General features: G+C 38.2%; 3 protein-coding genes across 3 annotated transcripts; all 3 read left to right on the top strand.

The window, feature by feature from the left end:
• The first annotated feature begins 6,671 nt into the window (after positions 1 to 6,671).
• On the top strand, positions 6,672 to 7,136 carry LOC147556677 (uncharacterized). Its single transcript, XM_086658677.1, has one exon. It carries the CDS (start codon positions 6,672 to 6,674, stop codon positions 7,134 to 7,136), a length of 465 nt encoding a protein of 154 aa, XP_086514803.1.
• Positions 7,137 to 16,031: 8,895 nt separating this feature from the next.
• LOC147556676 (uncharacterized) lies at positions 16,032 to 18,245 on the top strand. Its single transcript, XM_086658676.1, has 3 exons — positions 16,032 to 16,100; positions 16,354 to 17,413; positions 17,656 to 18,245. The coding sequence occupies exons 1-3, from the start codon at positions 16,032 to 16,034 to the stop codon at positions 18,243 to 18,245; spliced, it is 1,719 nt and encodes a 572-aa protein (XP_086514802.1).
• A 237-nt stretch (positions 18,246 to 18,482) lies between these two features.
• On the top strand, positions 18,483 to 21,462 carry LOC147556675 (uncharacterized). Its single transcript, XM_086658675.1, has 4 exons — positions 18,483 to 19,272; positions 19,471 to 19,836; positions 20,167 to 20,828; positions 20,911 to 21,462. The coding sequence occupies exons 1-4, from the start codon at positions 18,483 to 18,485 to the stop codon at positions 21,460 to 21,462; spliced, it is 2,370 nt and encodes a 789-aa protein (XP_086514801.1).
• Positions 21,463 to 22,141: the final 679 nt, after the last annotated feature.

The raw sequence follows: 22,141 nt of genomic DNA, 5'->3' as shown, positions 1-22,141 counted from the left end.
TTTAGGTTTGTAGAGAGATTTTAACATCAAAATTTGAGAGAAATCAAGTGAAGATGCCTTACCTGATCTTGGTTGGACGTTGATTTTGAAGAAAAATTCGAGTTCAAATCGATGTTGATGGGTGGAGAGTTTTCCCTAGCTCGGTTGAAGATGGGTTCGCCCTAGTTTCCTGACTCCGAAAATTGCATCTTAGTTTGAGTGACAAAGAAAGTGATAGGAATTTATGGATACACCTTTAATATTAAAAATCATGGATAATACATCTTAGTTCGATTTCATAGTACTGAAAGTTGATAACTTACCACACACATGAGATGGGTTTAATATTAAAGGTGTTATTAGAGGTGTTTTTAAACAAAGGGGCGGATGATGCATGATTTCTACTCTGAAAAATACAACGAAGAAGAAGAAGAACGAACTGGTTCTTCAATGGGAACTACTACCTAATAAAACCCTAGAATTTTACTAGGGTTTAGTTATGTTAATCGATTTTGAGTAAAGTTGGATGAACTTACTTAGAGTGAAGAGTGGAATGGAATCGGGTGCTTTTGAGTCTCCTTGGGTTGGAATCGAGTGAAGAAGAAGAGGTGGAGAATGAAAATGGTGATTTTGCCCTAGCTGTTGTACGAAAAGGGAATGAAATCCCGTGTCTTTGTATTTTCATGAAGAATGGCCTCAACTCGAATTGTATATAATTAAAGGGACCAATTTGTAAAACCCTCAAAATACCCTCTTCACTCTCAGATGAGTCATGATGCTATGCCCGGTTGGACTGCCAACTCGGCCAGCCGGGATTCAGGCCGGGATTCAGCCGGGCATAGCATCATTTTTGAAACCTTAACGGTCTGTGCGACTTCCCAAAATTAAGTTTGTGGAGAGGGTGCCCTAAAGGCGCCCCATCTTATCGCTCTTAGCTCATCCGTCTCTAGGCACTCTTGGCGCATTCGTAGGTTAAGATGGGACACCAAAATAATTAATTGTCGAGCCGTATGAGGTAGGAAACAGACACTTGGATTAGGCCTAGTCTGTACTGCTCAAGTCTTTGAGACATATAGACTTAGACATAAATACACTCGGTAAGCTTCTCCAAGAGTAAAAAAATGGGCGCCTGATAAACCTTTGTGGATATTCTAACACGTGAACAATTCGATGGCTCCTATATTTGACTAATTTCTATTTTGATCCCAATCTAGAGGTGCGGCTGTAGGGCATAGAGAAAAGTCTTTGAGACATACAGACTTAGTCAATCATGATCGACTTAAGGGTCATATTTATTTTTAATCCAAAAATAGATCTGATTGATTTGAAGTCCTCAATCTTCATCTTCATCTTCATCTCAGCTTTACCCACAAACTCCGACCACCACCAACATAGTTTTCAGCCACCACCACTATAATTTTCGACCATCGTCACAATAATTTTCGACCACCAAAAAGACCCCAAATAGAGAAAAGGAAGAATATATGGGCTTTCAAAACCCTATGATAGTCTTGAGGGTCATGAGATGACATTTAAGGTCAAACATGTTTTAATGATGACGATTATGGTGATAATTCAATTTATGACATCGCTCATATTATATTCATGATGTAACAATATCATGTAAATGTAATAACTCTTGGAGTCCAATGTAAAAAGAAAAGTATAACATTACTATGTCTTACTAACTAATATATGCTGAGCTTAGAGCATCTCCAATGGGACACTCTAACAAACACTCTAAAAGTCCTTATTGTCAAGTGTCAATGAAGATTCTCTTTCCTAATTGTCAATATAGAGACAATTTAATTTAATTATCTCCAATTGAGGTCTCTAAAATACCTCTACTTAATACACATGTCCTTCTTTGATTCAACAGATAAAAAGTGGTTAAAAAGCAAGGGGTTTCTATTGATTAGAATTTTATAGTGGCACTCAGAGAGTCTCAAGAAAGACACTCTAAAATTAGAGTGTCTCTCTTGAGAGTCTCTATTAATAAATATTCCACATCATTATAGAATGTCTAGTAGAGTGTCCCATTGAAAAAAATATTTTAACAAAATCTCTGTAAATCTTAAGCAGGGCCTCCCCGAGAATAGTTGGGCCCAAAGCCAAGTTAAGAATAAGGGCCTTTAATGTGTATGTAAAGAATTAACATAAACTAATTAAAAAATTATTTTAGGGAGGATTCAAACCTTTGACGTCTGTTACTTGTATCTTTTTTTTTTTTTTTGCAAAAGTAGGCGGGCTTTATTGCCCCCCCCCCCTTATTAAAATAAAACCAAGATCACTTACAAGCATTGCAACCAAAGGAGCAACAATCCAACGAAACAACAAAGCAAAAATAACAAAGGACTCAGGTAGCCTTAGGCCAATGTCTTCGTAATCTAATCACCCCCTCACGATCCTCCTTCAAAATGGCTAGCAGATCTTAAGGCAGGTGCATAACATCAAGGAGCACTGTACCCGTGACTCTCATCTTGGAGAGATAATCAGCAGTCTGATTAACCTCCCTACAAGTGTGCTTACAACTGCATTCTTTAAAACCCAACATAAAAGCTTTAATGTCCCCCAACAAGCTCCTGATTCGCCAAGGAACAACACCATCATGAGTCTTCAAAACAACAACCACAACAGTAGAATCAGTTGCAATAGACGCCCTAGCAACCTCCAACTGCACAACAAGTTGCAGCCCAAGAAGAACACCCTGCAACTCGTGGAAAAGAACACTGACCCCCTGATGAGAGTCTGTACCTGCCTCAATGACATCACCTGAAGCACCCCTAAAAATAGCACCAAAACCCCCTGGTCCTTCTCCATGGAGTTATCAGTATTAATCAAAACAAACCCCTCCTCTGGCGCAATCCATCTATAACCTTTAACAGAAGGCAGAACCAAAGTTTTAGCAATATTCCAGTTATTCAACAACTACTTGTGTCATGTTCTTAACCACTGAGCTATATCATGACTCTTTTCAATTTCCTAGTTTTCTCTATTTATTTCTAACTTAACAACCAATAGAATTCTATAGAAAAGGCCTTTAAAAAGGTTGGGGCCCAAAGCCGCTGCTGCTTTGGTTGCTTTGGGCATGGTCTGCCCCTGATCCTAGGTATCACGCTAACTTTTAGAGTTTGCATGTCGCCTTGGAGATGCTCTTTCTTAGTCGGTCAAGATCAAACTTAAGTAAATTTTTGGAAACTAGGAGGTGAAATTAAACTAATGGGATTACATCAAGACGCCTACAATATAAAACATTTTAATAAACCACTCGGTTGCACGATAGATCACTTAATAGTTAAAACAAATTTCCCCTCTCTGTGAATTTTTAAAAGCAATGAATAAGATAATTATGGGTTCAAGAAACGAGGGGTGTTCGTTTTTAGTTCTCATTAGCATTCGTCATCATTCATTTAAAAAGTGGTTTTAATATAATAGAGTTAACCACATAAAGTTAAAAATTATTGAGCTAGGTTTTTTATTTTTAATTTTCTTTGAGGACTTCGTGGTGAGTTTCTTCAACTTAATTGGAGGAAAACGAGGAGTTGTTTTGTATTTTATATAATGGGAAGTACTTAGGTTTGAATTTTGTAGAATAGAGTTGGTTTGATATTGGTTGGTGTTTTGGTAATATAAATATATTTTCTAAGGAAACAAGACTATTTAGGTGGAAATATTTGATTTTGTCTAATTATTATTAATATTTTTCTTTTTCTGATCTTCTTCTCCTCTCTTCTTCCCACCACCACTCCGCCCACCGACGATCTTATTATATTCTCTTATCCCTCCTCATCTTCTCTCACTCTCATTCTTACTCTCACTCTCTTTATCTCTCTTCCTCCATCACTCTCATATATATCTCTACCTCTCTCTAAGTTTCGGCGAAGGGGACAGGTCATGATATGCTTAGTTCTATGGATGCCTTTCCAAATATCACCAAATAGCTATGCATCTAACAAACCAGGAACATGCTACTTTTATGACAGACAGGGGGTTGTATTGTTGCCTGCAAATGTCGTTCGACTTAAAGAGCGTTGGAGCGACTTATTAGCACCTAATTAATAAGATTTTTAAAACCTGATTGGAAAATCTATAGAATTAATTTACATTGATGACGTGATAGAAAAGAAGTAAGTTAAGGGAGAGCTCATCCCTAACCTCAAAATGACTTTCGACTTACAGAACACTAGAGCGACTTACCTGCACCTAGTTAATTAAGATTTTTCAATAGATGATTGGGAAATCTATAGAATGTTACGTTGATAACATGATAGTAAAAAAGCAAGGTAAGGGGGACCTTATCCTTAACCTAAAAATGACTTTCGACAAATTACAAACTTATAACACGAAGCATAACCTTGATAAGTGTGCTGGAGTCACCTCGGGAAATTTCTTAGGTTTTATGGTCAACCACTAGGGCGTTGAGGTCTATTAGGAGATAGGAAGCCTGAAAGATATGCTTAATGTAAAGAGGCCAAAAGAAATTCACCGGCTGACAAGAAGGTTGACTTCATTATCTCAGGTTTTTAACAATATGGAAAATAAAGCCCCACCATTCTTCAAAACCCTAAGGAAAGTGTCAAAATTTAGATGAGGCAGAGCAGGCCTTACAAAAGTTGAAAAGGCACTTGATGACTTAACCCCTCTTAATGAGTCGAGCGTTGGAGATGCGATGATAGTACACCTGGCTACTTCGAGAGAAACAGTATCCTCTATTTTAATCAAAATAGTGGAGAAAGTAATGCATCTCTTCTGGAGGTGTAGGGAATTATCCAAGCGCATAATTCTTTTCCACGACTGCCTCGAGAAGAGGAACGGTTGCCAAGGATAGGACGGTTATCACAGCTTTCATAGCTGGCTGTCTTCTGGAGAATTGCTTGATCGTTGTACTGTGACAGAATAAATTTTAATAAGAATCATAGTTCAAGCTTTGGTAAGAAGTAGAAACTGTCTAGATCTATATTTAGGTAAAAAAAGACCACCCAACTGTCTACATTATGTCTATGGTGCTTGGTAGAGTAAGCTTGCTTGCTTCGTTGTTTTCCTGAGGATCTTCGTAGTTTCCTTACTTTTTTTTTTTCAAAAAAAATGCTAAAAAATATATTTTTGTGTCTGGTTTATGCCCCTAAATTACGTGATCAGAAAGGTCGTTTTGTTAAAGAGTCTGATTTGAGTGATTACTCACAAACCTTTCTTTAAACGAGACAATGGAAGATAAAGATGACCAAGCTAGGGTCGAAGATCACCCTAAGACTTTCAGGGAATAGATGCATCCCACAGGAGTAAGTTGACCATCTTGTATTGGTTCCTACCAATGCAACACAATATGAGCTTAAACCTAATATGATTCAAATGCTTCCCAACTTTCGTGGTATTGAGACAGAAAATCCCTATGACCATATTAAGGAATTCAAAGACATTTGTGGAACCTCGCGATTAATAGAAATGTCTGAAGAAGAGTTGAAAATAAGGCTTTTCCCTTTTTTTTGAAAGAGAAAGGCAAATCATGGTTTAACGCTCTACAACCTCAGTCTATCAGCACATGGGAGGACCTCACCAGTGCATTCTTTATGAAATTTTTCCCCCAATACAAAACTACAACTTTAAGATGCTTAATAGTTTTATACAAATAGAGGGAGAATCACTCTATAGGTATCTAGAAATTTTCAAAGAAATTGTACTACAATGTCCTCATCATGGTATTGATGATATGAGGCTAGTTCAGATTCTTTATGATGGACTAAACTATAACACCCTGACCATGGTTGAATCATTTTGTGGTGGTGAATTTGGAAACAAAGATGCCAAGGAGTGTATGTCTTTCTTAGATGAATTAGCTGAGAAAACCCAGCAATGGAAAACTGTTGGTGAGTATAAGAAAACACCTCCCAATCGTGGTGGCATTCATAGAGTCGAGGCTAGTTCTTACGCTAAACTAGCAGCCATGGATAGACGATTAAAAGCTTTAAAAAAAGGACACATAAACATTTATAAAGGATCCTACTTAAATCATGAGTGTGGGAAACGAAAACATCTCTTACTCTATTTGTGGTAATCCCAATCAAACCGAGAATCAATGTACCTTATTCTTTAGAGAAGAAGATAAAGAGCAAGTTCATTCTCTTTATCAAAATGCTAGGTATGCCAATCGTCATAGAAATGATCAATTCTCTAACACCTACAATCCAGGTTGGAGAAATCAAATTAACCTCTCTTGGTCCATGTCAACATCAAGGGTAGTCAAGCAATACCTCTAGATTTGACTTCAATAAGAATCCTCCTACCCAAACTAATGCACCATATGCTTTTGAAAAGAAGTCAGATTGGAAGGAAATGAAGCAATCTATTAAAGATTTGCAAACCCAAATGGGGCAGCTTACTGCATCCTTGACGCAAAAAGAGGTTGGTACATTTCTAAGTCAACCTGAGTAGAACCCGAAAAGTCTAATGGGTAAACAACCAATACATGTAGCCAATACAGTAACTACACTAAGGAGCGGTAAAGTTGTTGACAATGAGGTAAGGCTTTCCGAGGATAATGAGCCATCTTCTTTACTAACTAGAGTCTCTAAGGATGAGCCTGAAAAGGGTCTTGAGTAGAAAGTCCACCCTTAGTGTCTGAGCCTTGTGTTCCTAAAGTTCCACATCCTCAACGATTGGTCGAGTCAAAGAAGAAATCTCAGTTTGAAGAGATAATGGAATTGTTTAAACAAGTCATTATCAACATTCCATTACTAGATGCAATCAAACATGATGCTTATGCTAAATTTCATAAGGATCTATGTACAAGCAAGCGCAAGACAAATGTGCATAAAAATATCTTCCTTACTGGGAAGGTTAGTTCGATCATCCAATTGAATATCCCACCTAAGTACAAAAATCCAGGAAGTCCTACATTACCATACACCATAAGAGACTATCAAGTACAACATGCTCTGTTGGATCTCGGTGATAGTGTTAACCTTCTTCCTTACTCTATGTATTTACAGTTGGGATTAGGAGAGATAAAACTAACCTCTGTAGTTCTTCAGTTAGCAGATCGATCTGTCAAGCACCCACGTGGTATAGTCGAAGATGTTTTGATCAAGGTCGGTGAATTCATATTCCATGTTGATATCATCATCAATACTGTACACACCAAAAAGAAAAAAAATACATAATCTGTCCCAATATCGTCATTATTGGACTCGTTAGCATGCCTGGTCGCCGAGGCAGAGCTGATGTACAAGGCAAAGTTACAAGCTAGAGTTGGTATGCGGAGCAGCGATTATGTAAAGATGGCTAATAGTGTTAGCGGTTTCATATATATTTCGGGAATTAGGAAAAGAGAGTTGGTGTGTCGGTGGGATTAGGATTTTGGTGGCTATATAAACTACAAACCCAAGAATATCTGATAGAATTATTCTCACGAACCCCTTGTGTAACTTGTTTTCTTATTATAGTGGAAATCGTCATGTTGTTGTCGCCGTGGAGTGGGTCTAAGTCGAACCAACCGAACCACATAAATATCTTGCGTCTTATGCGTGTTTATTTCTTATTGTTTTTCTTGGTTACTTGATTTCGTCGCCACAATCCTCATACACACAAAAAGTGAAAAAATATTTTCATCTTCAAGCCTTCAAATCTTATTTAATCTACTAATCTTGGAATCAATGGATCTATAAGAGGAACAAAAGGCATATATTTACGACATCTTAATATACAAATATGTTAAAAAGACCTCTCGATATTTAAAAGAAAAAATCCAAATTTGTTTAAGATAAAAAAAACTCCAGATATGTTCAAGAAAAATACTCCTTATAATTTTGATGTTGAATCCTGCGTGTCTATTGAAAAGAATCTTTTAAACCCTATAATCTTTGGTTCATCAATTTGTAGAAGAAATCATGCTTGCTGTTAATTGATACTCCGTCATTAAAAACTGCAACATCTTCGCAAACAAGATTTCTCTGAGAAGGGAGATGACAAAATTTGATGAAATTTTGGCGCCAGAGAGAAAGAAAGAAATTCAGGAATTCTTTTAGAAAGAAAGAGAGTTTTGTAGTTCATAATCTTAGAGAGAAAAAAAAAGAGAGGAAGAAAATCAACATAAATAAGCCAACAAAGAGAAAATAAATCTATTAAGAAAGATTTCCTTATATGATGGGACACGAATTAAATGGTAAGTATTCTCTCAGTTAGAGAAATGAAAGTTTGTTGCTAGATGTACGATTCAAGGGTAATACAAGAAGAAAAAACTAAAAAGGAAAGGCCAGTGTTTTGGGGAAATTAGCAAAGTTTCCGGGGCAATAAATTTTGGGTGGAAACAAACTTTTTTTGTTTCCTCCAAACACTACCTTTTCAATTTTTTATTCTTTCTTCTTCTCCTCTCTACCTCAACTAGAACTCCGACGACTTCCATCGATTTCCTGCGACTCCCACCATTAACGCCGGCGACCGCTCTCTCTTCATCCCTTTCTCCCTCTCTTTCTCCTTTCTTTCTCTCTAAAATTTTCGTGTACATTTTTTATGCAGGAAGACCTATTGAAAGGTCAGACTCCATGATAAAGAATAATGGAATCACAAATTGAAGAGAGAGAGAAAGGGCAATTACTCCATTATATTAATGGTGGTTTCAGCTACTAATTGGTTCCATCACATTACCCCTCTCTCTATCAAAAATGGGCTGTGAGGATTTACTCAAGGAAAAATTGCAAGATTTACAGAAACAAATCGGGAGCTGTTTCTTTGATTTACAGAAACAAATCGGGAGTTGTTTCTGTGAAGAGGGAAATACCTCTTGAATAATAATAGCTTGAACACAGAGAGAGAAGACAAGAAAGAGAGAGAGATATGTGAGAAGATTTCTCTGTGTGTTTTATTCATTGATTTACACAAGTATTTATAGGTTTACAAGGGATTTACATATAGAAGTAATTTAGGAATAATGGGAAACTTCCCTATTCATGAATATTGGGAAACTTGGGAAACTTCCCTATTCATGAATATTACAATAATTAACAACTTTACATAATAGCAAAACTGCTATATTCTAACACTCCCCCTCAAGTTGGAGCCGAAAGGGACGTGAGGCCCAACTTGCCAATAATCGTCTTGAATGCATCAGCTCTTAGTGGTTTGGTAAAGATATCCGCTAGTTGTTCAGAAGTTGGTGTGAAACGAGGAGCGATGACATTTGCTTTGATCTTTTCACGAACGAAGTGACAATCAATCTCAATATGCTTTGTTCGTTCATGGAAGACTGGGTTATCGGCGATATGGAGAGCAACTTTGTTATCACAGTGAACCGTCATGGGTGAAGAATGTGTGATGCCAAGATCTTTGAGAAGGTACTTCAGCCATTGAAGCTCACTAGTGAGATGTGCTAGCGCACGATACTCTGCTTCAGCAGAAGATTTAGCAATCGTTGGTTGTTTCTTGGATTTCCAAGAGAGAGGGCTAGAACCCAACATAGTGAAGTAACCCGTGGTAGAACGACGAGTGGAGGGGCATCCAGCCCAGTCAGAGTCACAGTATCCAGTGATGTGCAGAGAACTGGAAGAAGAGAGAAGAAGGCCATGGCCAATGGATCCTTTGACATAACGAAGGACCCGATGAGCAGCATCAAGGTGAGTAGTGCTGGGTTTTTGTAGAAATTGACTAAGATTATTGACCGCATAGCAGATATCAGGACGTGTTACGGTGAGATAGAGAAGACGACCAATCAGCCGTCTGTAAACGGTGGGATCCGGAAGAGGATCACCATCAGAAGGACTGAGGCGAAGTTTCTGTTCCATTGGGAAAGGAGAAGGACGACATGCCGAAAGACCAGAGTCTTTAATGATGTCAAGGGCATATTTGCGTTGACAAAGGAATATGCCTTTGGAGGATCGGGAGACCTCGATCCCTAAAAAATATTTAAGAGGACCCAAATCCTTGAGAGAGAAAGTGGCGTGGAGAAAGGATTTAAGTTTGGAAATGGCGGATTCATCATTTCCAATGATGACAATATCATCTACGTAAACTAGAACGTATAGATGTACGGAAGATGTGCAGAGAGAAAATAATGAATAGTCAGAGAGGGATTGAGTGAAACCCTTCTTGATAAGGACGGATGAAAATTTTGAGAACCATTGACGAGATGCCTGTTTAAGGCCATAGAGAGATTTCTGAAGGCGACAGACTTTGGACTCCCCCTGTTTGGAGAAACCGGGAGGTAATTTCATGAAGACCTCTTCATCGAGGTCGCCTTGGAGAAAGGCATTATTTACATCTAGTTGGTGGAGAGACCAACCTTTAATAGACGCGATTGATAGAAGAACGCGTACAGTAACTAACTTTGCGACGGGGGCAAAGGTGTCATGAAAATCGAGACCCTCGATTTGTGTGTATCCTTTTGCTACAAGACGGGCTTTGTAGCGTTCAATGGAACCATCGGCTTTGAATTTGATTTTGTAGACCCATTTACATCCGATGGCCCTTTTCCAGAAGGGAGGTCTGTAATGGTCCATGTGTTATTTGATTCTAAAGCGGCAATTTCTTTAGACATTGCCTCACGCCAATGAGGTGATTTGACGGCTTGAGAAAAAGAAGTGGGTTCAACGGTTGTGATTACCGAATTGAGAAAGACTTGATGAGAACCCGAGAATTGTTTAAAATTTAGATATTGAGTAAGAGGGTAGACCACATCAGAATCCGGGTAAGAGTGACAGATGTAGTCATTGAGATGAGTGGGTGGTCGGCGGTTGCGGGATGGCCGTGAAGGATGAATTGGACCATCGGGAGCAGGCGTCCCTAGAGATGTGGGTGCGTGATCGATGGAGGAGGGAGCCGGGCTCTGGCTTTGGTCCGTGAGGAGCCCAGGAGTGCCCGAAGAGGAGTCGCTGTCGGGCTGACTCGAAGTAGAAGGGACGGAGCCGAAAAGCCGTGAGGGAGTGCCTATAGGCACATCAGACGCTTGATGAGATGCTTGACGAGGAGCCGATGGTGATGTCCTCGGAAAATTAAAGGAACCATCATCGTGGATGGAGACCATCGGTCGGTAAGGAGGAGGAGAAGAGATCGGATGTTTAGACAACACCGGAAATTTGTCTTCGTAAAAAAGGACATCACGAGAGGTGATTATTTTATGAGAATTCAAGTCGAAAACGCGATATCCTTTTTGATTGTGGGGATAGCCAACGAAAATACCCGGAGATGCTCGGGAATCTAACTTTGTTTTTACCAAAGGACGTCTAGTAAAGCACAGACATCCAAAGACCCGAAGATGGTCAAATTTGGGAGGAGAACCCAAGAGTTTTTCATGAGGAGAAATGCCTTGTAATGTTGGTGTTGGCAATTTGTTGATGAGATATACTGCCGTTAGAACACATTCACCCCAAAAGGAAATTGGGAGATGGGCTTGAAGACGTAAGGAGCGTGCTACTTCCAGAATGTGTCGATGTTTTCTTTCGATGATGCCATTCTGTTGAGGAGTATGAGGGCAACTAGTTTGATGAATAATGCCCTTCTTACGGAACCATGATTGAAGTTCATGATTCATAAATTCCATACCATTATCAGATCGGATTGATTGAATTTTCGGAATAGGAAACGTTCCTTGTCCGGGTTGTAAATTGGAGATGGAAGAATCAAATTGAGTTGATATATAATTAGAAAAATTCTTGAGAAATTGAGTAGTGTCGGATTTATTTGACATTAAAAAAATCCAAGTGCAACGAGTAAAATCGTCCACTAAAGTTAAGAAATAACGACAACCAGAGTTTGAGGGGACGGAGAAAGGTCCCCATAAATCCGCATGAATTAATTCAAAGGGACGAGAAGAAGTAGAATTGCTTAACGGAAAAGATAAACGTGTAAATTTGGACAAGGGAAAAATTTCGCACGGATTTTTATTGAATGAAACTGATTTCATACATTGAGTTCTTGAAATTAAAGACTTAAAAATAGAAGAAGAAGGATGTCCGAGGCGCCAATGCCAAATATCGGAAACATCTTTATTATATAGACTATTACTAGAAATTGAAAAGGAACAAATCCTAATATCCGTGCGGAGAAAGTATAGTCCTTCATGGAGATCACCAAGTCCAATCCTCGTTTTCGTCACTGGGTCCTGAAAGACACATGAAGAAAAATCGAATGTTACTAAACATCGAAGAGAATTGGTGAGTTGGGAGACAGAAATTAAATTGATTTTAAATTCCGGAACATGTAAAACGTTTTTGAGAATTAAATTTGAATTGAAAACAATCGTTCCAATGTGACGTACTTGAATACGTTTACCGTCCGGTAAACGGACAAAATATTGAGGTGGAGCATCAACATAATGTGAGAAATGAGATAAAGAACTACATATTGTAGGGATTTACACCCTTCTACTAGTGTTTATAGCGGAAATATGACATCTAATGTCTACACTAGTATTCCCAGGATCACATGCAAAACTAGTAATTAATCTAATGGAGATAGTAGATTACCTTAATCGCTTTTCCCTCGAACTAGTTGAATTGATTGAAGAAGACCAAGAGCTTCAAGTGTAGCTCCTCTACTTGGGACACGAGCAATCAATTTGATCTCCCACCTTGTTGTATAGCTAGCACACCAATGGTGGTTGGAAAAGAAGAACACCTTCTTCTTTGACTAGATTGATAGTAATGGGAATTAGCTCACTTTCTCCTCTCTACTTGATGTGGTAGAGTAAGAAAGCTTAGAGAGAAATTCCACACCTTATTCTCTGCCCTAAGAGTGTTTATATAGAACCCTAATAAGAATCCACCTCCTTTTAGGTTTCCTAAAACACCCTTTAGAATAAGATTTAGGGAAATAGTCGAAAATAGCAACTATTGGTATTTTCTCGATTCCCTAAGGAGGAGGTGTCCAAATACCACGAAAATTGGCAGATATAATGTTTATTATATCAGCAACTAACCCTCCAAAATTCAGCCCAATCCGAGTCCTAGAAGTACCCGAACCGGTCTAGGCCCAAAAACCCTGTTTTTGGCCCTTTTGTACTATCTTTGCCTAATTCCTTTTTAGGCCTATGAGATATGTTTATGGGACACTCCCATGATTATATCTCACTCCCACTAGTCATATCCTAGATCAATTTGTCACTCTTATGTGTAACCCGTTGTAGGATCCGATCGAAGTTAGCCGCGAATTACTTCGTAATTCGACGATCGTAGTTGGTCTCTAGCTACAACTCTACGATCCCTAAATCAATCGGACTTGATGATCTTCCACATCAATTGTCCTATCCGACAAATTGTTCGCATTGTCACCTTGGTCGAAGGACATCTCCTTCAACTCCTTCACATATATGTTTGGCGGCACCGGAATCAATAACCCAAGGAGAAGAGAGGAATTGAATACCTGTAAAGTTAATACCTGCGTCGGTAGATCCTTGAGTAGGATTGGAAGTGCCGTTAGAATGGCGTTGGTGATCGAGAAGTGAAAGAAGACCTTGATATTCCTCTTGAGTTAATGAGGTAGCTAGAGGTGCTCCCGTTGGAGGATCAACCGTCTCGGTTACGGTGGCGGCAAGTGGACCGGTCGGTCGTGGTGGGCGATTTGGCCGAGCACCCGAGTTGGAACGGTTTGGATAACCGTTTAATTGATAACATGTAGCCCGGACGTGGCCATGTTGATGACAATAGTCACAAAAGGGACGAGCTGTTATCAAATTTATGAGACTACCTTGCACACTTTTTAACTATTCTCTAAGAGAAGTTCTAAAAGTGCCTCTATAAAGTATTAGAGGCACCTCCTCCAAGGTAAAATTGATGAGAGAGAGTTTGTGAAAGAAAGAGGCGACATTAACACTTATGAGAGGTGCCTTTGAAACTTTCCATTTTCTAGTTATATTAGTTACATAAACAATGTACAAATCATTTTTTTTTTCTGAATTCAGCATGATCCAAAATTGATCCAACCTTTGAAGAAACTCTTCTTCTCTTTCACTTTCTCTCTCTAAAATTGATCCAACCTTTGAAGAAACCTAACCCTATTGAAGTAAATCGAAGTCGAGTCTGTACTTTAATCATCATCAACAATTCGATCTTCTAATTATTCCCTATCTTCATTTCATAAAGGAAAAAAAATCACATAAATAATCTTTTCTAAACCCGTTACAATCGATATCTCCCCGATTTGAGGAAATCATGTTTCAAACAGGTAATGGAGAAAGATGAATTTCTTCTTCTTCTTCTTGAAGCTTGATGAAATCAAATGGAGCTAGATAAAATCGGTATCTCCCCGATTTGATGAAATCATGTTTCGGATCTTAACCATGTTCTTCTCCTCTCCTTTTCTCCTTGGCATCAACAACTTTTTAGCGGTTCATGAGTTCTAGCTATTCGGTGTAAGAGATATGGTTGTTTAATTGAACAAACCCTAGAATCACTATAGAAGTAGAATATAATTTCACAGATCAAATTACAAACACTCATTAAGGGGTAAAAGATGGTCTTCTTCTCAAATTACAAACACCCATTAAGAGAACAAACAAATACCTGTTAATATAGTTATCAAATTTTGATATATCCAGAGATATTTGAATCAATTTTGGTAGATTTCTTCTCAAATTTTTTTCGGGAGTGCTACATGTACAAAGTCCTTGACAAAATTCTTGACTTAATAACTCATTTTCACTAAAAGACAAAAGTAGATCAAAGTTTTTCAAAGTTTGACTTTGATCGGGACCGTTCACTTAACATTTTGTCAAGAATCTTGTCAAAGATTCTTTGTACATTTAGCATTTCCCGTTTTTCTTTTCTGTCTACCCGATGGTGTCAAATTTTGGGTTTGGATTGTCCATTAGGGCTAGAAGATGGTTTTCTACTGTGGGCAACCATTTTGAGGTCCAATGACCAAAAAAGCCCAAGACCATACCATTTAAAAATCCAATTTAATTTATTTTCTAAAGGCACTCCGAATTCTCCAACAACCCTATCAAGCTTCATTTCACATGAGAAAAATTGATTTTCTTTCCCATAAGATCCCATAAGAAGAAAGTTTGATTTTCTTACTAAGACATTCCCACGTAACGAACGGACTGTGAAGTCTATTACTTTTTAGGAGATTCGACATATTGTGGACAAATTTATTAGCTAAATTTTTCTATTCTAAAGACTTCAATCAGTAACCAATGATATAGTCCAATTGTTGACAATACTGATAATATATCTATTAAAAATGGAAAGTAGTGACTGTATGAACATCTAAGATTCACACAAAAACATCATCTGAGTGAGTCATGATTCTTTAGAAGAAAAAGCTTGGCAATTGAGACTTAAAATTTCACTGATAAACTTCTACCAAGTACATGGAAGATGAACTCAATCCAGAGGCACTCAATTCCCACAGAAATCTTATTCAAAAACATATAATAAAAACAAACCTAATAGTAGTAATCCACAAAACTATAAACATATAAATCAAACACTAATTAACATGAAAACAGATGACTAATTAATTTTCATTTTGATTTTCATCGAGATCTTCAAAGTTTGGATCTTTAGCATCAACAACCACAAGATGATCATCTACGGTTGTGAATCCTCCTTCATCACCTGACCATGTGAATTTTCCTCCATGCCCACCTTTCTTTGGTGAACCATTCATCCCTGTCCCAGATCTTCTATCCTTCCTTACTTCTTCATTGTTATGGTTACCTACTTTTCCATTTCTACCCTTTCCTCCTCCTCCTTTCTCACTCCCTTGCTTCATCTCTATCTCTCTCTCACTCTAACTCTAAAACAACACCCTTGATTGATGAATTGATGGTGGAAATGACTACCAGTGGAAAGACCTTTATATACTGCCAATTGTTTGGGTGATGGTGTGTTATCAAGCATTTTTCTGTCGCCCAATAAGAAGTTGACACGCAAACAATAATTACAAGGACTAGGGTCTCACTAGTAGCCTGTCAGCATATTATTGGTTGTAGTACTGTGATAAGCCGCATTCGGCTATATGTTAGTTACTCTTGTGGTGACTTTGAGGCAAATGGATAAGGACAATGACGTGTGAAAATTTATGAGTATATTTAGGGCTGAAATCTTAGCCGTGGATGACGGATGATTCCTAAGCGCCCGATGCGCTTTGTCGGTTGGTTGCCTCTGGAGCAAATCCGGGTGCATCTATGGGTTAGCTGTGGGCGAATCAATTTTTCCAAATAGATAAATGTTTTCTCGGAGCGGCTAAAGGCACCGGGTAGAGTTGTTATTTGTTCTGAGGCGGAGAGAAGTTGAAAGTGGTGGTGCGTTTGAATTCCCATTCAGTTACTAGGCAGTTACTAGCAGTTTTTTAGATCTTTAGCGGTTACTCGGCCGGAAACCTCCTTTTGGACGGTTATCTGTGTTTCTAGTTGGTCTTAAGGACCTTTTCATTGGTCTTCAGGACCTATTTTCCTTCCTTCTCTTCCCATTTATCACTCTCGTGGATTCTACTACAGACTTCATTGAACAACTTTCGGCGTTAACTACAGACGATCCGGCACCGGTAATTGCTATTGCATCTCAAGAAGAGAGTGTTAGCATAAATTTCCGGCACTGTTGTATGATTAAAGTCTTGAGTCATAAACAATTTACCATCGATCTTATCACTCGGAAACTTCGAGGAGGGTGGAATCTACCTCATCCCTACAATTTCAAAGAAGTTTCGCGTAATCTCTTCCTTGTTCAATTGTCTACAACAGGAGAAGTAGATATTGTATTGGATCGAGCCCCTTGGATCATTCGCGAAGATACATTTCTCATGGAAAAATGCACAGCAGACAAAACGGTATTTGACTATGAATTCGACAAGGCGTGGTTCTTCATTCAACTTCATGGTATACCGTTATTCTATTTGAACGCCAAAACGGTTAATATGTTAGCAAAGAATATGGGTCGTTTTAATCCGGTCTCCGATTTAGAAGCCTCGAAATGGATAGACTATCCGAAGATTAAAGTGGAAATGGACATCACAAAACCTTTACCGAGAGAAGTTCTGCTCAAAATTCAAGGAGAGCAAACCTACTCAGTCACCCTTAGGTTCGAACGACTTGGACGCGTTTGCTTATTCTGTGGATTTCTAGGGCATTCCTTAAACTTTTGTCCCAATCGTCTTAGATTACTTGATATTCTACAAGGGGACTTAACACGTGAACAACAAGAGACAGTATTATTGAAAGCCAAACAAAAATATCCAGACGAATTCAAGGTATTACACTTCTGGGAGAAAGGGAACTCTACCCCAAATTTGGATATGGAGGCAGAAGTTCCTTGCACCATATCTTATAATATGGGAGATGATATAGTAATACAACCAATGGCAACAGGAGATCCATCTAACAGGAACAAGGAGAAATGTGAGTCTACCATTCAATCCGACAGTGGAACAGATCATTCTCGTAAGAATTTAAAGCGAAATGCCCATCAAATGTCAGACTTAATTACAAACACTAAAGTTTTTAAGGGTACTTCTTATCATCATCTAGAAACACATTCAAGGGACTTGGCGGCTGCTCCCAAAGAGCCGTAACGCAAATGTTAGTTCTTTCTTGGAATTGTCGAGGAATGGGGAACGCTTCGACAATTCACACTCTTCATCAGTTCCTTCGGTCGGTTAGACCTGATATTTTATTTTTATGTGAAACTAAATTACCCTCTTCCTCTTTGTCTCTTAATTTGGATAATTTCGGTTTATCTAATAAAACAGTTGTTTCTGCCAACGGTCGAAGTGGTGGTCTCGCTATGTTTTGGGGATCTCACATTATTGTCAACCCTCTGTCTACTTCACAGAATTTAATCCGAGCGGAAATTACTCATGAGTCTTTATCTTGGACTTTATGCTGCATTTATGGTCCGCCCAGAGTTCGTGATCGCCTTTGCTTTTGGTCTAATCTGAACACTACATTGAGTTCTTTATCTTCTCCCTACCTTTGTATAGGGGACATGAACGCAATTGGTTCACACAGGGAGAAATGGGGAGGTTCCTCTCAAACTCAGTTTATAAATCAATTTGCCTCTTTTATTAATAATTCTGGTCTTATAGACTTGGGGTTTAATGGTCCGGCCTTCACGTGGACCAACAACAGAAATCTTCATCATCTGACTAGAGAAAGATTAGACCGTGTTTTGGCGGATGCTACTTGGTTAGACCACTTTCAGAATGCTGGGGTGTTTCATTTACCTCGATACAACAGTGACCATTGTCCCATTCTGCTGAAAACAGAAGTGCATAATTCTATCGGCCCTAAGCAAGTCAGATTTGAAGCTTTCTGGACGAAACATGTATCATACTCTTAATATTTATCATTAATTTGGCAACATTCTGCCCAGAACTTCACAGACAAGCTGAACCAGGTAAAAACTAATCTGAATCGTTGGAGTAAACAAACTTTTGGAAAACTAGATAGAAGATTAAAAGTTCTGCGATCTCAACTTATCACTATTCAACACCATGTTCCAAATCAGATGAATCTTAATAGAGAGGCCATTATTCAAGAAGAAATTATGCAATTAGAAGAATTTCAACGTACTAAAATGGAACAACGTACTAGACAAAATTGGGCTTTAAATGGGGATAGAAATACGAAAGCTTTCCACACCTCAGTGGCCATTCGACGGAAGAACAATCACATTCAATCTTTAGTTACTACTGAAGGTACTCAAATCAAAGAAGAAGGTCACATAGCAGAACATTTAGTCGATCACTTTCAAAACTTGTTTAAGGCGGAACCAGTTGCACCAGCACCACCAGATATATTACATAACTATAAAGCTATTTCGGAGATTCATCAGCGTGCCTTATCTTGTATACCAACTGAAGAGGAAATAAGAGAGGTGGTCTTTCATATGGGTCCAATTAAAAGCCCTGGTCCAGATGGGTACCCATGTATCTTTTATCAAAACGGTTGGGATACAATCAAACAAGATCTCATCAGTTATTTGCAACAAATATTCACCCAGGGCTTCTTTGAACCAACACTTAATCAGACCAACCTTGTTCTTATACCCAAATCAGAACACCCTAAGATGGCTTCTGACTTTCGACCGATTGCATTGTGTAATACTTTATACAAATTCATCACAAAGTTGTTAGCCAATCGGCTGAGACCTCTTTTGGAAGATAGAATTAACTGGCAACAAAGTGCTTTTGTTCCTAGAAGACAGATAATCGACAACATTGTGGTGGTTCAAGAAAGTTTTCATTCTATGAGCCTTACAAAATCCAGAAAAGGGGCTTTCGCCCTCAAAATGGACATGGCAAAAGCATACGATCGAATCAACTGGGATTTTCTCAAACAAGTACTGTTACCAATTGGAATTAAAGGTACTACTCTATAGCTGATTATGTTCTGTGTTACATCGCCTACCTTTAGTATTATTGTTAATGGAAAACAGTATGGTCAATTCTCATCATCTAGAGTTCTTCGAGAAGGGTGTCCCCTTTCACCCTATCTATTCATTTTGGTATCCCAGTCTCTTTCATTACTTATTGACAAATATGAGACAAAATCTCTTTTTGAAGGATATCGGGTTAACAAGTATGCTCCTCGAGTCACACATCTGCTGTTCGCAGACGATTTAATTATTATGGGCGATGCTACTAACAAAAATTTACAGGCAATACTTAATATCATGCAAACCTATTCAGCTTTTTCAGGTCAGGCAGTAAATTTCACCAAGTCTTCTATATACTTCAATCCTAAGGTTCATACTACTACCAAAGATAACTTCCTATCTCAACTCAATGACCCTATCATGACGGATTTAGAGAAGTGTTTGGGTATTCTCATCCTCAAACCTAGAAACAGAATTCAATCTCATGATTTCATAGTGCAGAAGTTTAATAAGAAATTAGCAGGTTGGAAAAAAAAGCTCACATCTCAGGCAGGTAAAACCACCCTCATTAAGGCAACACTTAATCCCATTTCCACATATTTCTTTGGTCTTTAACTTATCCCACAAGGTACAATCCAGAAGCTAGAGAAAATTAATCTAAACTTCTGATGGAATCATGAGGAAGATCATAGAAAAATGCATTTTCTTCCTTGGGACGTTATTAAAAAACCTAAGGAACTAGGGGGTTTGGGAGTCAGGGCCTTGGTCAAAGTTAACGAATCCCTCGTGGCTAATCTAGCCTGGAGATTCTTAAATCAGCCTCAATCCACTTAGGTTCGCATATTACAAGCTAAATACAACATCTATGGGGATTTTTGGACAGTAAATAAAAAACCTAAAGCTTCATCAATCTGGACTTCCTTGCTGCAAGTGAGAAATACTCTTCAATCGAAGCATTGTTGGCTGGTGGGAGATGGTTCGTCTATCCGCGCATTCATTGATCCTTGGGTACCTTCGATATCAGATTTTAAACTAGAAATTAAATACAGAAGACAACAAAATCAAATTTATGTTTCAGACCTAATCAGAAATGGAAGATGGAATGAAGGATTAATTCGCGATCTCTTCAAGGAAGAATCAGCAGAGGATATACTCAAAATACAACTACCTAGTCTACCACAACAAGATCAATTAATATGGACTCCTCATCCTATGGGCAAATTCTCCTCTAAATCATATTATAAAGAAATTATCAATCAACTCCCAAATAACAGAGCAGGGAGTCATTTTCCTTGGTCCAAACTTTGGAAGGTCAAAATTTTGGAACCCAAAGTACAACTGTTCATCTGGAAGCTCATTAACGACGGTCTACGACTTCTAGACAACATCAAAAGAGGAAATCATAATATTGATCCAACATGTAGACTATGTTACATAAACTCAGAAACAACAACTCACCTATTTGGATCTTGCCCTATTTTCCAGAATCTGCTCACCTTGGCCACTTCCAATGTTACAATACCTCACAATCAAGATCCAAGAGAAGTTATTAGAAAAATACTAGTTAATCAGCATGAAGAAAAAAGTCTGGTTTTTTACTTCTTACTTACTATGGTTCTTTTGGAAGGGGAGGAATGATTTTCACTTCAATAATCATCAACCCAACTTATCATTCATCTTAAACCAAGCTAAAACCCAAGCAGCTAACTTTACTAACAGATCAGAGGTACCGATTCTGAACCGAAGAAACTTTATTTGGATCCCACCACCACATAATCTGTTGAAGTTAAACTTCGATGGTACATTTACTCATTATGGAGCTTCGATTTCAGTCATAGTGAAGAATAGCAACGGAGTTAAGATATCAGAGAAGGTGAGAATAATAGAAGCTGAATCTCGGTTAGAAAGTGAAGTCAAGGCTTTGCTCTTGGCGGTGGAAGTTGGAAATGAATTAGGGTTGGATGAACTGTTAATTGAAGGGGATTGCAAATGCCTTATAGACAATGTAATGGACGGTCAGGATTCAATCGGTTGGAGACTTAAACCCTATGTTCTGGAAGCAAAAAATGAGCTACTACAAGACCCTCTATGGGCTCTCATGTTCTGTTACCGAGAGGCTAATATAGAGGCACACTCTTTGGCCTACTCTGTCCTTATTAACCCTAATACTTATGTTTAGTGCATATGTATCTTGTATTGGTCTATTGTTTGTCTTTTAACTTCGTATTGTACTCTTTAGCTTTTGTTATTAATGAAGTTATTTGATTCCAAAAAAAAAAAATCCAAAATCTCATTTTGGGTTTCGGACTGGTACATCTGTACAAGAATGCAAATAGATGTTTGGGGCCAGAGAAGATTGATCCCAATCAATCTCCTACCCCGTGTGCTAACAACTAGTGGCAAGAGCAGCAAAATTTATGAGTGGAGGCACATTTTTGTTATAATTAGTGAAAGAATTCCATAGTTTCCGATCAGACTAGAATCGAAAAACAAATTTTCAACAAAATTTTATTTATAGTTTAGATATTCCATGGTAATTTTGATGTACAATAAGTAATCTCTAATTTTCTCATCAATATTGTTTGGGGATCTTTCCCCCAACTGCATTCCCAAAAAATATTAAAATAAAAAACAAAGGGATGAAGAGATAGTGGTGAAGATTAAGAAAACGATTGTGGAGATGATGAAGAGCAAGTGATCGTAATGAAAAAAAAAATAAAGATAAACTTTTCTCTCTAATAACATGTTTACTATAACAAACATGTAAAAAAAACAATCTTGAAGTCCAAAGACAATCTTATTAAGTTGATCACTTTGAGGAGGCCAAAATTGAATTAGTTCAATTAATAAGAACCAAT

This window comes from Eschscholzia californica, unplaced genomic scaffold (genome assembly GCF_041429995.1).
Source record: "Eschscholzia californica isolate CP2 unplaced genomic scaffold, dmEscCali1.0.p SCAF_2, whole genome shotgun sequence".
Lineage (NCBI taxonomy): Eukaryota > Viridiplantae > Streptophyta > Magnoliopsida > Ranunculales > Papaveraceae > Eschscholzia > Eschscholzia californica.
Note: the sequence above shows the minus strand (reverse complement) of the source record. Positions and strands in the feature narration are given on the sequence as shown.

Excerpts from the sequence above, each read along its gene's own strand:
- LOC147556675 (XM_086658675.1), top strand. The coding sequence starts at position 18,483 with ATGGAACAACGTACTAGACAAAATTGGGCTTTAAATGGGGATAGAAAT. Across the intron at positions 19,837-20,166 it reads AAAGCTCACATCTCAGGCAG|TAAATAAAAAACCTAAAGCT; the intron begins GTAAAACCACCC and ends ATTTTTGGACAG. Across the intron at positions 20,829-20,910 it reads ACAATCAAGATCCAAGAGAA|GGGAGGAATGATTTTCACTT; the intron begins GTTATTAGAAAA and ends TTCTTTTGGAAG.
- LOC147556677 (XM_086658677.1), top strand. The coding sequence starts at position 6,672 with ATGGAATTGTTTAAACAAGTCATTATCAACATTCCATTACTAGATGCA.
- LOC147556676 (XM_086658676.1), top strand. The coding sequence starts at position 16,032 with ATGATTCCTAAGCGCCCGATGCGCTTTGTCGGTTGGTTGCCTCTGGAG. Across the intron at positions 16,101-16,353 it reads AAATCCGGGTGCATCTATGG|GACCTATTTTCCTTCCTTCT; the intron begins GTTAGCTGTGGG and ends ATTGGTCTTCAG. Across the intron at positions 17,414-17,655 it reads AAACACTAAAGTTTTTAAGG|TTGTTTCTGCCAACGGTCGA; the intron begins GTACTTCTTATC and ends CTAATAAAACAG.